The sequence below is a fragment of the Anguilla anguilla genome, chromosome 2 (assembly GCF_013347855.1).
Source record: "Anguilla anguilla isolate fAngAng1 chromosome 2, fAngAng1.pri, whole genome shotgun sequence".
In the NCBI taxonomy this organism is placed as follows: Eukaryota; Metazoa; Chordata; class Actinopteri; order Anguilliformes; family Anguillidae; genus Anguilla; species Anguilla anguilla.
This window is the reverse complement of record NC_049202.1, coordinates 6,122,002-6,137,642: the sequence shown is the minus strand read 5'-3', so window position 1 is coordinate 6,137,642 and position 15,641 is coordinate 6,122,002. Positions and strand designations below refer to the sequence as shown.

Sequence of the window (15,641 nt, the reverse complement as noted above, 5' to 3'; positions counted from 1 at the left end):
GCGGAATGCGTGGTCTTCGCTCAGTAGCATTCCAGAACTTGCAAATATTAAAAAAAACTACTTATCTCGCCACCCTTTCAGTCGTTTCAAACTGCGCTTTAAATGTCCTCTCTTATGGAAGTATTTCTCCTTTGCTCGTTTCGCAAATTATACTGACAGATGACATCTCCAATAAGAAAATAAACAAATGAAAGAATGACGAATTAATTAATGAATGGATGAACAATTGAATTAATTGATGAATAAATAAATACATAAATAAATAAATAAATCTTTAATAAGGTCGAGTAAGCATAATATGCCAGCAAGTACTTTATGAAATTCATTAAACTGTTTCATGCAGAGACAATAGTTTTTAATTTGATTCACAATGACCTTTATTGAACTTAATTAATATGGAGTATGGCTAATGAGGCAGCCTTTTCCAATTAATTATTAAAATGTAGCCTCTTTTTGTCTTCCTTTGATGAAGAAAGAAAAAAAAAAAACCGAATTGTATTTTAATACGCCGGGCGCTGAAAAAGCTGGTGTTAAAATGTGTCGGTTCGCTAGCTGTTTATTTGCACCGCGCGCTAAAATTCTAACCGCACAGCTGTTGTGTGCAGAGTGTAGCATAATGGTTAATATGATGCAAGACTACCGTCATTAGCAGTTTTGGGGGAGCCTACAGGTGTTCATTTGAATACGCTCAAAGTCCTCCGTGATAGGTTCTTTGAAAACAAAAGACATCTCGAGTCGTAATCCACAGAGGGGGTGGAAGACCGGTTAACGTCCACCACCTGACAAGTATCTAGGGTTGCACATCAACTGAGTCCTGGAAGGTACTTTTGTATTTTGAGAAGTAAATTGATGGATTACATACTTTTGTTTCCAGAGAGCATTATAAGAGTAGCAAAGAGGGATAGTCAAACATATTTAAAAATGTATATTCATGCAAAAATAAATTTAAATGATAAATTTAGGCTATGTGGAAAGTACTATGTTAAATCATCTCGAATATAGTTTATACAAGTATGGCAGGCTTCACTGAACTCTGTTAAGGGCAAAATGTACTCTATTAGTGTTGATTTTACACTGAAAATGTTACTGCGTGTGTATAAACTTTCAACCAAAACTGTGGTTGCTTTGCAGGCGACCCTGGAGTACAAATCACACAGAAATAAGCATAAATGTTACAGCACATGTGGAATATGTGTGCCTACACGTACTGCTGCCCATGCATGTGTTTAAAACACTGTGCATTTTCTTGTAGACTCCACTAGCTACCACAGGCCTCTGGACAGTCCCTCTCTCGGCTCAACTATATACATCTTGTGTGTGTATCACTCACTAGAATAAAATATGCGTTAAATACCAAAATAATCTTTCAGATATTTTCAGTCTCTTTTGCCCAGCCATCCAACCCGCCCCATTAAGAAGAAGGGGGGGGGGGGGGGTCCTAAAACCTCTAAGGGCAGCCCTCCCAGTTTCCTGATTGATGCTAATTATCTGAAGGGTAAACATTAAAATGTAAACAGATGACATTAGGGTCCAATAACAGCATGGGACAGCATTAGCTAGAATGCATTAAGCTGTACATTAGTTGTGCTAGCTGGGCAAGCAGATAAGATGCTCTTTTTTTACAACACTCTTACTTGGTTTAAGGCCCCTTGTTCAGCAGTTTGTATCTGGTTTGCTATTTAGTCACAATCTCCGATGGTAGATTCAAACTACTGGTAGATTGTTCTCAACAAATGGACTGAATTTGCATTGTATTGAGTCAATTTCCCATTCTTGCTTTTAAATGTTTAAAAGAAGACAGTCCCTTGTGAAATTGTCAGCAAACTGATCTCACTGCTGTACAAACAAGAGCTTGATTGTCATGGCACTTAATTTTGACTCGTCAATCCATATAATATTTGTTAACAGTCAGCATCAACATCTTCTTTCATCCTCTTGAATAAGGAGAGGACACACATGCCCTTTTTTGTTCTTTTGACAAAGTTCCCATTTAAGTAACACACACACACACACACACACAGACACACACACATATATGTATGCGAGTGCTAAAACAAGACCATTCATGTGGTTCAGAAACAATTATAATGTAAAACATATTGGGGCTTAGTATCACATCACTGCACATGTAAAACACCAACTTTTTTAACAAGTATTTTGTCTTTTAATGAGAAACAGTAGCATTTAATGTTGTAGCTTTTTGTTAAAAAAATTTATTTTCATATATCGAAATACATACACACAAAGGAAAGAAACTCACATACAAATACATGCACAGCTATGTCATACCTATAAACTGCAAGAATTCATAAAACGGTATTTCTATCACATCCATATACATACACATATGTGTGCTCATATGCAAACATGACATTCCCCCTTGTTTACAGACAATGAAACAGAAAACAAAAAAACAATACACTTTGACAATCCCAATATGACAGATTCAAGTATCCCTAATGTAGTGGTTACAGCTTCCAGTTCAGTGTACAAACTTTTATAGTAGTATATTGGGGGGGGGGGGGGTCTGACTATTCTGCTGTAGTGAGGTGGGGTCAGGTTTGTTCAGAACAGTGGAGTTCGACAACCAATCAGAAGAAGTTGGTACGTCTGTAGAGCCCAACTAAGTGAAATAACAGAAACACGACAATCGTTTGGAAATAAATGACATACATGTATTAGTTATGATAATGAATAAGTGAATACACTAATTGAAAACTATGATTTGTATTAAATGAGGAATAATATTATATGATCCTAATACGAGGAAATTATAATTATGCAACGGCTAAACATAGACGTTAGCAGTACTACCATTGAACAAAGGTTAATTTGTCTTAAAAGTTAGTGACACGCTACTCTATTTTACGAGGTTAGTTTGTCTAATTAGTCTCATAAAATAAAGTTTTAACAATGTAAAACAACAAGGTCAGGGAATTCGCTATTCCAGACCAACATACACACAACAAACAAAACACAAAAACAAATAGCAGTAAAATAACCTAATCAGGTATTTTAAGCTTGTTAAATCAGGCTCCCCATTCCTCCAAAAAGGGGGTGTTCCTGGGCCCGAGCTGATGCTGAACTGATCAAGCAGAAAGTTTATTGGTCGCAAGGGGACAGGCACGTCATTATGCCTTGCTTAACCAAAAAAATTAATGAAGAACGTGACTCCGCGGAGTCCCGTAGTGAGGTAGGGAGAGGCCACAAAGCTCCTGTGTATAGTTAAACATCGCTACACTGCCGTAGAGAATCTTCCAGAATCTTTCCCCAAGATTTTTGTAGACTGTGCTTGTGGACTGGCTTCTATTAAAAACCCCACATTTTTGTTCATGACCAAGCCATGAGATTAATTTTGAGGTTTACTTGGGATTCATTGTCAGACAAACCCAAGTTTCCAGCACAGCCTGAAACAATGATTAAAAAACAACACAAGCCAAAACAGTAAAAAATAAAACATTAGCACTGGTAGGTACTGTAGTCCTTGAATGCATCATTCAATCTGGGAAAAACAGAAATGAAAACCATAGTGGTAATGCAAGCTATGTTTAAAAAAAAAGTAAAAATACATTTTAAAATGTTCCCAGTAAGAAAAAAGAACCAATAGTGAATTTCTGATTAGAGTATTTTGGTTTACTTTCTCACACTTATATCCTCACTTGCTCACAAAAACAGCAAAGCTCATTAAAAGGCTTTGGCCTTCCACAGTCTTCTCATCAAGCTAAAGCACAAAGTTCAGGCTGACACTGCAGTACTTGCATACTCAGTAAACCTTGTAGGATGTTATCACCCCATTATCCAACAATAAGTTGTGATTGTTACCATAGCTACCTGTTAATTAATTCAGAATTATTTCCCACACAACCAATGGTTAATTAAAAGGATAAAATGAAATATATCCTGAAACAGCACAACATTGGTGTTTGAATGTGGAATACACATCAGCAGAAAATCCACCCAAGAACTTCACTGTTATATACTTTAAATTTAGGTCCTATGCAAACCAAATACCTAAAAAAGTACAAATAGAACAAGCAAACCTGAAACATAAGACCTGGTTTACATTCATGTATATATTCCAAAGGGTGGGGTTTGCCTGTCACCAGGCAATTCAGAAAAGTGAATGTTTTAATAGAGCTGCCAGTTCGTTTTCTCCTTGTTGGTCATTTATGTAATTAACTATGCATTAATTTACTTGTTAGTCACAGTCACTTGTACACTAGCACAGACTGCTCATATGTTTTCTTACCTGAAATTGGAAACCTTTTTTTATAATTTTATCTGCCGACATAAGGCTTGTTCACATCTTAGAGGGCGCCTGGCTGTTTTTGAGATTATGCCACTCTGTAAAGCAGATGCGGTCCACCACAATGCAGAGAGGGACATCACAAGAATTGCACTTGTAGATGGTCTTGTTCACTATCTTTCTGCTGCTACAGAGCACGCAGGACCTCCTCCCCCTCGTGGACTTGAAACGAGAATCAGTGCCGCTGACATCTGTGACTGTTACAGGAAAACAGGAAAAGGGTGGTGTCTTCTGCACTGGTGCTTCCGGTGGCTTCTTTTCCTCTACCGTCTCTTGTGGTTTGGGAGCTGCCATCTTCATTACCTCCTCAACCTTCTCCTGTCTGGTGCTGCCATGCTTGCCCACTTTAGCCAGCTGCATGCAGAGAGTCTCCCGGAATCGCTTCTGGGTCATGGGCCTCTGCCCTTTTATCAGAACCAACTCTTTGTGGATTATGTAGCTGTTCACAACCGCAATGTCCACAAAGTGAAGGAACAGCTTCTTATACCAGCGCATGGTCTTCTGATTGACGTTGTAATACTTGATGAGGGCATCCGACAGGTCAACCCCGCCCATGTACTTGTTGTACTGAACCACAGGGTCAGGAACAGGGACAGCGCGAGTGGACCTGGGTTCATTAGGGTCCCTAACACGTCTCTGCACTGACTGCCCACTGTAGGCCTTGTGGATTGTGGAACACAGACATACGTCTCTGTTGTCCTTCCACTTCACGTACAGGAGAGGCCCATCCCTGATCCACCTGAGGTCCCCACGATCAGCCCTCTTTGGAAGCGCATTCACCGTCGTCTTTGGAAAGCAAGTTAGGTTCTCCCTCATGGTGCCGCAAGCTCCGTAGCGGATTTGGTGGAGATGGCGGAAAAGAGCTGTGCTGGTGTAAAAGTTGTCCACAAAGAGATGGTACCCTGTCCCAAGGAAAGGCACCCGGAGCAGGTTCACAACAGCATCGTAGCTCAGGCCGTTCCCACTGGGAGTGAAGGCCTTCCCCTGGTATACACTGAAGTCGCACGTGTAGCCCGACTTGCTGTCAGCCAGGACGAACAACTTGAAGCCCCACTTCGTCGGTTTATCCTTCATGAACTGCTTAATTCCAATGCGACCTTTCGTGGCTACCATGCGCTCATCTATGGACAGATTCTGATAAGGGTGGTAGTATGCCCTGCACGCTGTGAGGATCTGGTTTTGTAGTGGCTTCAGGCGAAATAGGGGGTCATAGCCTTCCTGGCCTCTGAGCTGATCATTAAGGACGTCTTCTGCCGGGTCACTCATATGAAGGTACGAACCAATGGCCATAAACTTGTAGCCTGGCATCACACTGGAGGGAAAGTAGTGGCTATGAAGTTTGTCTGTCCTCCAGAGGTCCCGGAAAGAAGAGGGCCTCACAAGACCAAGGTAAATGACCATAGAGATATAATTTGACATGTCCCCAGGAGTCACTTCTTTGAAAATATGTGCTGTACGAAACCCCTGAAGACGCTTGCGCTCCATGTTCTTATTAGTGTTCTGGCAGAGAATCTTCACAGTGTCTTTGCTGAAGAACAGTTGGAACAGTTCCAATGGGGTATAGTTATGCTGACAGTCCAGCTGCACTCCAGGCGTCCTTTTTGGGTGGAAGGGAAACTGGCGAGGTTCCTCATCCTCGTCGTTGATGCCATGCCATCCTTCCTCATAATCGGGATCGATTACTCTTCTTTTGCTACGTGGTGACTGGAAGTCATGCCCCATTGTTCTCTTCACAGGAGTTCTGCGGGGAGGAACAGCAGCAGGAGCAGCAGCAGCAAGGGGAGACTGAGTTGAAGGAAGAGAGAGAGCAGAAGGCCCAGGACTCTCTGGGCTAGCAGAAGCAACAACAGGTGGAGACTGTGTTGAAGGAAGAGACACAGCAGCTGGTCCAGGACTGTCTGCGCTAGCAGAAGCAGCTACAGACTCTGTTGAAGGAGGAGAGACACCAGCGGGTCCAGAAACGTCTGGGAAAGCAGAAGCAGAAAATAGATACTGTGTTGAAGGAGGAACGAAATCAGAAGATCCGGGAATGTCTGGGTGAGCAGAAGCAGCAGCGGTTAGAAACTGTGTTGAAGGGGGGGATACAGCAGAGGGTCCATGACTGTCTGGGCTAGCAGAAGCAGCAGCAGAAGTAGCTAGAGACTGTGTTGATGGAGAACAGACAGCACAGTTTCCAGGTAACTGCCCAGGTTCCTCATCCTCGTTGTTGATGTCATGCCATCCTTCCTCAGAATCTGGGTCCATTACTCTTCTTTTGGCATGTGGTGACTGGGAGTCATCCCACTTCCCCAGAGAGCTTTGGAGATGGGCAGCAGCAGAAGAAGCAGCAACAGGAGGTGGAGACTGTGTTGAAGGAGGGAAGACAGCACAAGGACCAGGACTGTACAGGCTAGCAGGACTGTCTGAGTTAGCAGAAGCAGCAACAGCAAGTGGAGACTGTGTTGAAGGAGGAGAGACAACAGAGGGGCCAGGACTGTACAGGCTAGCAGGACTATCTGTGTTAGCAGAAGCAGCAACAGCAGGTGGAGGCTGTGTTGAAGGGGGAGAGACAACACAAGGGCCAGGACTGTACAGGCTAGCAGGACTGTCTGGGTTAGCAGAAGCAGCAACAGCAGGTGGAGACTGTGTTGTAGGAGAGACAGCAGAAGATCCAGGACTGTACGGGCTAGCAGGACTTTCTGGGCTAGCAGCATCAGCAGGTGGAGACTGTGTTAAAGGAGGAGGGACAGCAGAAGATCCAGGACTGTATGGGCTATCAGGACTGCCTGGGCTAGCAGCCTCAGCAGCAACTACAGACCGTATTGATGGAGAAAAGACAACAGAGTGTCCAGGGAACTTCCCAGGTTCCTCATCCTCATCGTTAATGTCATGCCATCCTTCTTCAGATTCTGTGTCTATTTTCCTCCTTTTAGCATGTGGCAACTTGGTGTTATCCCACTTCCCCAGAGAGCTTGCGAGATGAGCGTCAGTAGCAGCAGCAGAAGTATTTGCAGCAGTTAGAGACTGTGTTGGAGGAGGAGATACAGCAGAGGGACAATGACTGTCTGGGCTAGCAGAAGCAGCAGCAGCAGCAGCTAGAGACTGTTTTGACAGAGTACAGACAGCATAGCGTCCAGGGAACTGCCCAGGTTCCTCATCCTCGTCGATGATGTCATGCCATCCTTCCTTAGATTCTGGGTCTATTACTCGTCTTTTGCCATGTGGCGACTGGGAGTAATCCCACTTACTCAGAGAGCTTTGGAGATGGGCAGCAACAGGATGTGGAGACTTTGTTGAAGGAGGACAGAAAACAGAAGGGCCAGGACTGTACAGGCTAGCAGGAATGTCTTGGTTAGCAGAAACAGCAACAGCAGGTGGAGACTGTGTTGAAGTAGGAGAGACAACAGAAAGGCCAGGACTGTACAGGCTAGCAGGACTGTCTAGGTTAGCAGAAGCAGCAACAGCAGGTGGAGACAGTCTTGAAGGAGGGGAGACAACAGAAGGGCCAGGACTGTATAGGCTACCAGGACTCTCTGGCCTAGCAGAAGCCACAACAGCAGGTGGAGACTGTGTTGAAGGAGGACAAATGGCAGAAGATCCAGGACTGTCTTGGTTTGCAGAAGCAGCAGCAGGTGGAGACTGTGTTGAAGGAGGGCAGACTGCAGAAGATCCAGGACTGTCTTGGTTTGCAGAAGCAGCAGCAGGTGGAGACTGTGTTGAAGGAGGGCAGACTGCAGAAGATCCAGGACTGTCTTGGTTTGCAGAAGCAGCAGCAGGTGGAGGCTGTGTTGAAGGTGAGACAGCAGAGGGTCCAGGACTGCCTTGGCTAGAATTATCTTCAACCCTGAATAAGGTGGAAACACAATAAGACAAACAAAATATGAGATATGTAAAATAATTTCCTGAGTTATCCGAGTAATTCCCCGAGTGAATAACAAAAAATAAAAATAAAAATGTCAGTCCCAATCACAACTAAAATTCCCCAGAGGCACAACTAAAATTAAAGGGGAACTCCACAAATTTTAAATCTGAACAGTATTTTGTCGAAGGGCCCAGGTCTGAAATTAATTTCTCTCCCCATCAGGCACTGTGGCAGGTAGATGAAAATTTCTGCCTGCCACTCAAGAGTTTTTGCCTGCCACTTCAGAAAACAAAGATCATTAGAACATCATTTTATTGTGCACAATGATGGTCATGGCTTCACAGTGTTTAATGCAATCATGGAATTTGAACAAACACAGACTCTATAATTTACAGAGCGAGTGACACTCATTAACCCTTTGAAGAGAGTTTTATTTTGGACACAACTCCATTGCTTTCAACTACGCATACCCCCTCCAATCATGCTATCCATAAAGCTACATTGCATTATATTTGTTTGGCAGAAACTTTTATCCAAAGTGACATACAATAAATGCATAATGAAATTTATTGGAAAAAATATCAGGTCAGATAAAGCACAATTCTCATAAAGTAGCATGTAGGCTATCCACTGCCATTAACATCACAGTAAAGCAATGGCTAAGTCAGTAATGTTATGTCTAAGTTGAAGCTAGACCACATAAAGTGTGGTCTTCGTGACCACAAGCAGTCTCGATTCCACAGTTCAATGTCAGAGGTTGGGTCACATTCCGCGATTGCAGGAGAGGGCGTCTGGTCGGGAGATCCGAAATTGTCTCAGACTCAAGTCTGCATCTCCAATCACTTAGCCCCCGTCGTAATGTTAAAACCTCGCTCGCAGTCAGCAGCGGATGCCGGGATACCCAGCAAAATGTCTACAAGATGAAGGATCAGCCCAGGTGGTGTTCTCAAGCCTTTGTTCCCAGCACGAGCGTTTTTTTTTTTTTCAAGGTCCACTGGTCTGGAATCATCACAGTTTCCCTCTGGAACACGACTGGCATCTTGCCGAGGAGGGTCAGGTTGTCGTGTGAAAAACAGCAGATAGTCCCCACTGTGCTACCTCTCTGTGCTGTAGCATCTGGGTCACTGAATCTGGTATACAAATAAGCATAAAAGAAAACCACATTACAATTAAAGCAAGACATACTTTGAATATAAAGGTTAACAGATGCATTGCAGGTTCTAGGATAGCATATGCATTTATCACTGCAGATAAGCTACCTGCCCTAGGTACTTCGGGATTCCCTGAAATCCCCAGAGAAAGTGGTGCAAGGCTCTCAGTAGATAGGCCACAGCATACCATCGGGTATGTGTGGATTTTGACAGAGTACTTAGAAGTCTGCCTTTAAATTTTCCCTAATGAGCAAAAATGCGTAAAGGCAACTGAGTGCTTCCTCTTCTGTTAACAAGAGACTGCTGTTTTTATTTCATTTTTTTAATTTAAATAGAGCCCTTGCATGCAAGCTCTAATCTATGGGCTATACAGTACACATGACGCAGGATCTTTCCCCACGCAGCCGGGGCAGTACGCTGGACTTTGCCCCAGCCGTAACTGCAGCACCACTGGAGGGACAAGCTTACTAATTCGCCCTCCTGTTTTCTATCGGCTGCATACATACATCCATCCTGGAGAAGATGGCGTTCGTTATTTTTCTCAGAATTGGGATTTGGTAGCGAACTGGATACCAAAAGAATTTCACATCTACTCGTCCAGCGCTGCAGCTGTCCATGTAATCCAAGTTATTTCTCCTTCACAACGCTGTCAACTGAGCCATCAGACACATAGGGACTCAGCTCTAGCGAACACTTGTCTGAGCTGCTAACGCACAAATGACTGGCGGTTCTGTAGGTCCCACCAATATCTATGCCTATGCTTTCATCAGCCCTATCAAACAAGCAAAATGTATTACCAGATTTGCGAGGACATGACCACTTCAAGCCCATTCTCCTCACAAGAACAAGAGTCTGCTTTTTTTTGTTGTTGTCTCTTTGCGCGCTACAGTGGCTAAGGTAGTTAAACAATCACATATCTAACCAACTAGCGACTGTAATATAATCAAACGTATTTTCCAACAGAAAGCATTGGCTAATAATTCAAAATGATTACTTACTCACACATCCGAGTGAAATCAGAGGACGAACTGCCTTTCTTCATGATGGTGTGCGCGTACCAGAATAACACCGAGTCTTTATGTCGCGTTCACAGCCCTCGCCTCTGTTCTGCACAGCCTGCTGCCACTGCACAGCCTGCTCCAATCAATATCCGGATCCATCACATTGTGATGTGTAGACCTCTTATTGCATAGCACTTTGCATATGTGCTTATTCACAATCTTGCCCACTACTAGCCTGTTGGCTGCTGGCTAAATAATTTAATAGCTATATGTCTACTTATGCTACTTATGTCGCTAAGTGCAACCCAGTGTTCACAGGCAAATCTTTAGCGCCAACCTCTCGAGAGCTAGCTATAATTTGGCACCTATGGCTATCATTTGCCATACATCAGAACTAGTAGGTACATAGCTAGCTAGGTAGTTAGCTCTAGTGATCTAGACATTTTCCAGACTAATATCCTAACTGCCTTATTTGTTTCACAAGGTTTGTGAGTGTATCCACCTAGCTAGCAAATGTTATCTAGCTAGCAATTGTTATACTATATAGTGTAATTCACAGCTGCCAGCTAGCTAGCTAGTTTGGTACCCTTGTGAAGCTACGTTTATAGTCAATACATTTTGGTACCAACAGCTAATGTTAGGTAGGTAAATCACAACTGCCAGGTACATAGCTAGCTTAGCTAGCTAGCAAATATTAGCTATCTAGTGTAATTCACAACTGTGAGCTGGCTAGCTAGTTAGCTAACATACCAGTAGTACGCAAGCACAAAACTATGTTTAAAAGTTCAGAATTTAAAAATTGCCGCTGCATGCAAAAAGAGGTCGATATATCACCATGGCAATGGAACCAGACACTGACCAGAGCAGGCGGTGCAGGGGGAATGGGCTGTGCAGTTAGACCGCAACACTGAGAACAAAGCATACCTTGAAAACATAAAATAAAGATTACTGACATTTATCCTTTCTTCGGTTTGCATACCTTGTAATAAATTGATAGTTAAGAGACGACTGTTGAACACCAAACTGCTAACATAATGTAGGATGTTTTTAGCAAATGTTTTCAGCTAGACTCCCAACGTGCTGCAAGGAGCCTAGAGCCTGAATGTATGACTGTGCAATCCAGATTGGAGTTCTTGGAAGATGGATACGTTTAATTGTTTAATAGACTTAATGGACTTAGACTAGAACCAATTGAATTAAGAGCTGAGATTAAAGCCCGAAAAACTGTAAGTCGCCATTTTTAAGTTTCCAATAAGAAAGAAAGGCTCCTGAAGGAAATGGCCTTCCAATCGAGTTTTATGCAGAGTTTATGCACAATGTGTCCCAACAGTCAACAATGAATCAGAAACTTCCTATGACAATGTACCAAGCTATGATATCAATAACATCAAAACCAGGGTGTACTGGACATATTCCTTCAGCGTATTACACAGAGTGTGGTAGCGCTCAGTGTATGTTAGCGTTGGTCAATGTAAAACAGGGATTTTTTAACCTTGATCCCTCTGCTATTTCAAAACCAACCTCAATACCATTTCAAATGTGGACTATAATTGCCATGTGCTCGCAAAATTCTTATTTTGCTTTAACCACGTTACACCATTACTATGTTGAGGATACCCTTTAAAAAATGCTAAAAAAAAATGTTGGGGGGTAAACATAACTGAATTGAAATCCAACGGATCCCAACACAACACCACTCATTCCTCATTCTTTTGGTAATTTCTAGACATAAATTCCTTTCTACTTACACGGTAGTAGATTTTATTCACGCTCAGCAAAAACATGTCCAAAAGACGTCACGTCAACTCAACTCAACGTCAGTTCAATCACCATCAACTTTTGTTTTTAAATCACAACTAAAGAAAGTTTATTTACTTTTTTTACTTTATTTACTATTTACTTATTTGATGGCTTTCAACATTTGAATTGAACCAGTGTTTTTTTTAATTTTTTTTTTTAATTGTGCCATCATTTGTTGTTCCTGTATATGTATTGTAACATTGTATTCATTTATTTTTTGCTTTTTATGATTGCTTTTGAAATTCAGTACTATACTTTTAAATTGTACTATATTTTTTATATAAAATGCATTAATTTTACATTGTCAATTTAACTTTATTAAGGCCTACAATATACTCCTGGTCTAATTCTATTGTTAATGTAATTAACCTATATTTGGGCTGCAAATCTGTCGTACGAAGGGTGGTACAAATGCATGAAGTTTAACGTTAAAGTTTGAAGCACCTCTTTTTCTTATTGTTCCCTGTATCTTCAGCTTCATGGCTTTTTTTTTTTTTTTTTCAGGAGGCTGAAAGATTCCAGGTAAATCTCTCCACATACTGTGTGTTTGCACACTATCCTCTTACAAGAGCACGTAGCATCGTGTGAAGAGTCGCCGGGCATGTTCGGGTGCATTTTTGTATAATTGGTGGGCACCAACCAATTCAGCAAGAGTCAAGTCTTGACAGTAGATCAAAATGGCACATCGCCTATGGCCAGTGGCATTGACTTTGGATTGTATGAGCGACATTCAAATCTGTAACCAAATCAATAATAGAAATCCAATGCATTTTATTAAAAAAAATATGTAGGCCTATTTGTTAAATACAACAAAAAACAACCCACCACCATAGAAGTTGACTTGACAATTTTACCCACCACAGCCATTTGGTAGGTGTTCATACCATACCCTGAGTAACTGACAAGATTTTCACTATGCATGTTAGTTCATTGGCTATTTGTTGGTTGTACTGCTTTGTTCTAATTATCCAAACTGTATGATTGCGCCGTCATAAGCAGCCTATATAATTCACCTTACTAACTTCACTAGTAGTCTATAGGTATTTTATGAAAAGAAAAATGTCTCTTGATAAAGTTGTAAGCAATGCATTTATATAATTTCACTGACTTGTAAATAGCAATAAATAAATAAACTGCATGCAAAAACAATGCAAATATGTGGTGTACTACAATGACATCAAGAAGATAACATAACTCAAATTCAGACACTAGCTCTCACACATGGTGCAATCACATTGTGCAAAACTGCATGTGCTTTATGTGGGACAGCACGTGCATTGTAAATAAAGTCTGCTTTTTTCGGCGAAATTCCCATTTAAGGTCGACTTGTGCATACATGCAACCAAAATATGCAATTTATAATCACGTTTTAACGTCTGTAAGATCGCCTTATTAATGCACCTTCGACGGTATGATTAATGCAAAACGAACCAGGCTGAGTGATCCAAAAGGGCAAGTTAGCTACCTGCTACCTGCCCCTCGAACTAGCTAGCACAATATGGCCCGGTCCTATCGATGATAGGCCTACACATCATAATGTAACATAAGATTATCAGCGATGCAACACATTACGCCTCCCTGCAGCAAATTGCATATAACTGTGTAAAAGACGTAAAATGCATCATATGGTTATAACTACCACAAATGCTTACATGTCGATAGCGACGCCCATGCTCTGAGCTTGTGAGTCTCCGTAGCTCTCTCTTTCAAACTCACGCCTCCAAATCTGCAGAACCTCGGATAGGGTCATCCACTTTGCCATACTGGGCGATGAAATTATATCAAAAATCCACAAAAAAATAAAAAATAAAGGGGCTTGCTTCCAGAGTTTTGCTTTATTATGCTCGCCGTATGCAATGATAGTAACGACAATAGGAACTGGGTAGGAGGTGCCAGGCAGTGAAGCCGAGATTCACCTAGCTGCAGGCGTGCAGTTTTAGATAGCGCATGCGCAGAAATGAACCTCTATAGATGAACGTTTTCTTATCCGCAGCGATTCGATTTTCCTTTGTTCAATTGTTACATAACAGGAATCTTTAAAAAAAATACAGCCGTAGTTACTGTATTTACAAGATTTTATTTATTTTATTTTTCTTTTATGGAAAGACTACGTTTTTTTTCTTTGCAATGATCAGAACACATATCACATGTCAACGTTATATAAATGATAACAAATAAATAAACCGTTCAACCTCTGCATTCCACACTGCTCTTTTTAGTTATCATTAGGAGCGATTATTAAGCTACAATGAATTCGTCCTTACAGCCTCTGGCTTCACCATTTGATGCGTGATATCGACTTCTTTATATTCCTGATAGCTGAGGTTGATATAATTTTGATGACAATGCAATTTATTAATTTAATCTTTATTTGGCCAGTCTGGTGGTTTAATAATAATATTCTGAACATATTATTTACAAACACTGCTTTGCTGATCACATGTTGGTATTATTGGCCTTTGCGGTATCATCAGTTTAAAAAAAAAAGTATATATATATATTATTTTCTCTGTTGATTTTTGCCATTTTAATTTGTGCAAATAACCTAGGGCCAAAGAGCAGCAACAAGGTTTGCTTCCTGATCAGTCACCCGGACAACTTTATTAATCACAGAAATATCTAGGTCTGACTCGAGCAGCCACTGCAATGCTTTGCTTACGTTGTCTGTTGACTTGTCTTGACTTCCTCGGACAGTGACGCTGAAGTGGTTAGCACGCGGCCGTTCACACCCTGTTCACTGTAGTCTGATGCGACACACTGTAGTGATGTGTGATGCCCATACAATTAACTTCATACTCAGAATGTTATTTCCATTACTTTTTTTTTTTTTTGTTAAATAGGACAAAAAGATTGGTAATGAGGTGAGACAGTTTTACTAATTTGAAGATTTGCCAGTGGGGAAAGACAGGTTTCACCTGTCACGTAAAAAATGACGAAAACAAAACAAGCTAATATTTTCTACTTGAGATAGACAATAATAAGATTTTAATTATCATTATAAGCCTAAAACACATGTTAAGACAGACCTTCTGAGGTGTAGGTACAGTAATCACAGCTAATTTGAAACTAGTTCACTTGAAAACTAATTTTGTTGGTTGAAATAACAATAGCATTTAAAGAATTTGATTCACCAACAAACCCACTCCACTGATCTACTGAATGGAGAGAGCTCTTATTGTATCAGTTTAAGTAATGTTTCATTACATTTCATAAACTAATTTGAAGAAAAACTAATTTTCACTAGTCATTTTAAGACATTATATTCAGACAAATTAAAGTTAAACGTTGTGTTTTTATTGGACTAGGCCTACAGCCTTTCTCAGTATCCACTACCCACTATTATTTTTCAAATCCATAATGTGATTCAACACATCATTAGGGCTTCCTCGTCTAATAAGTCGGTAGGTGGCTAATGAAAGCTTAGCTTGTTTGCCCTGAAACACACTGCAATCACATGAACACCATGGCCGCCCTGTGTGAGAAGCAGATGGTGACAGTTCTGCATGTAATATTTCCAAAAGTTTTATCCAGACAACACAGCA

At 41.2% G+C, this 15,641-nt stretch overlaps 1 protein-coding gene across 4 annotated transcripts; it reads right to left on the bottom strand.

The window, feature by feature from the left end:
• Nucleotides 1–2,188: 2,188 nt before the first annotated feature.
• Nucleotides 2,189–14,038, bottom strand: LOC118221686 (nascent polypeptide-associated complex subunit alpha, muscle-specific form-like). Of its 4 annotated transcripts, XR_004764164.1 has the most exons (4): nucleotides 13,752–13,872; nucleotides 11,159–11,223; nucleotides 10,297–10,432; nucleotides 8,558–9,277 (listed from the first exon to the last, which is right to left on the bottom strand). XR_004764164.1 is itself a non-coding variant. In XM_035406974.1 (2 exons), the coding sequence occupies exons 1-2, from the start codon at nucleotides 13,859–13,861 to the stop codon at nucleotides 4,301–4,303; spliced, it is 3,939 nt and encodes a 1,312-aa protein (XP_035262865.1). In that variant the 5' UTR covers nucleotides 13,862–14,038; the 3' UTR covers nucleotides 2,189–4,300. The 4 variants fall into 4 exon arrangements, 1 of the variants encoding a protein (XP_035262865.1); XR_004764163.1 differs by having other exon boundaries at nucleotides 10,297–11,223; XR_004764165.1 differs by having other exon boundaries at nucleotides 10,301–11,223.
• Between the last annotated feature and the right edge of the window lie 1,603 nt (nucleotides 14,039–15,641).

What these genes read in the sequence shown, in the direction of transcription:
- LOC118221686 (XM_035406974.1), bottom strand. Translation starts at nt 13,861, where the DNA reads ATGGCAAAGTGGATGACCCTATCCGAGGTTCTGCAGATTTGGAGGCGT. An exon ending in ATGGGCGTCGCTATCGACAT is followed by an intron (nt 8,130 to 13,751) that starts GTAAGCATTTGT and finishes CACCTTATTCAG; the next exon opens with GGTTGAAGATAATTCTAGCC.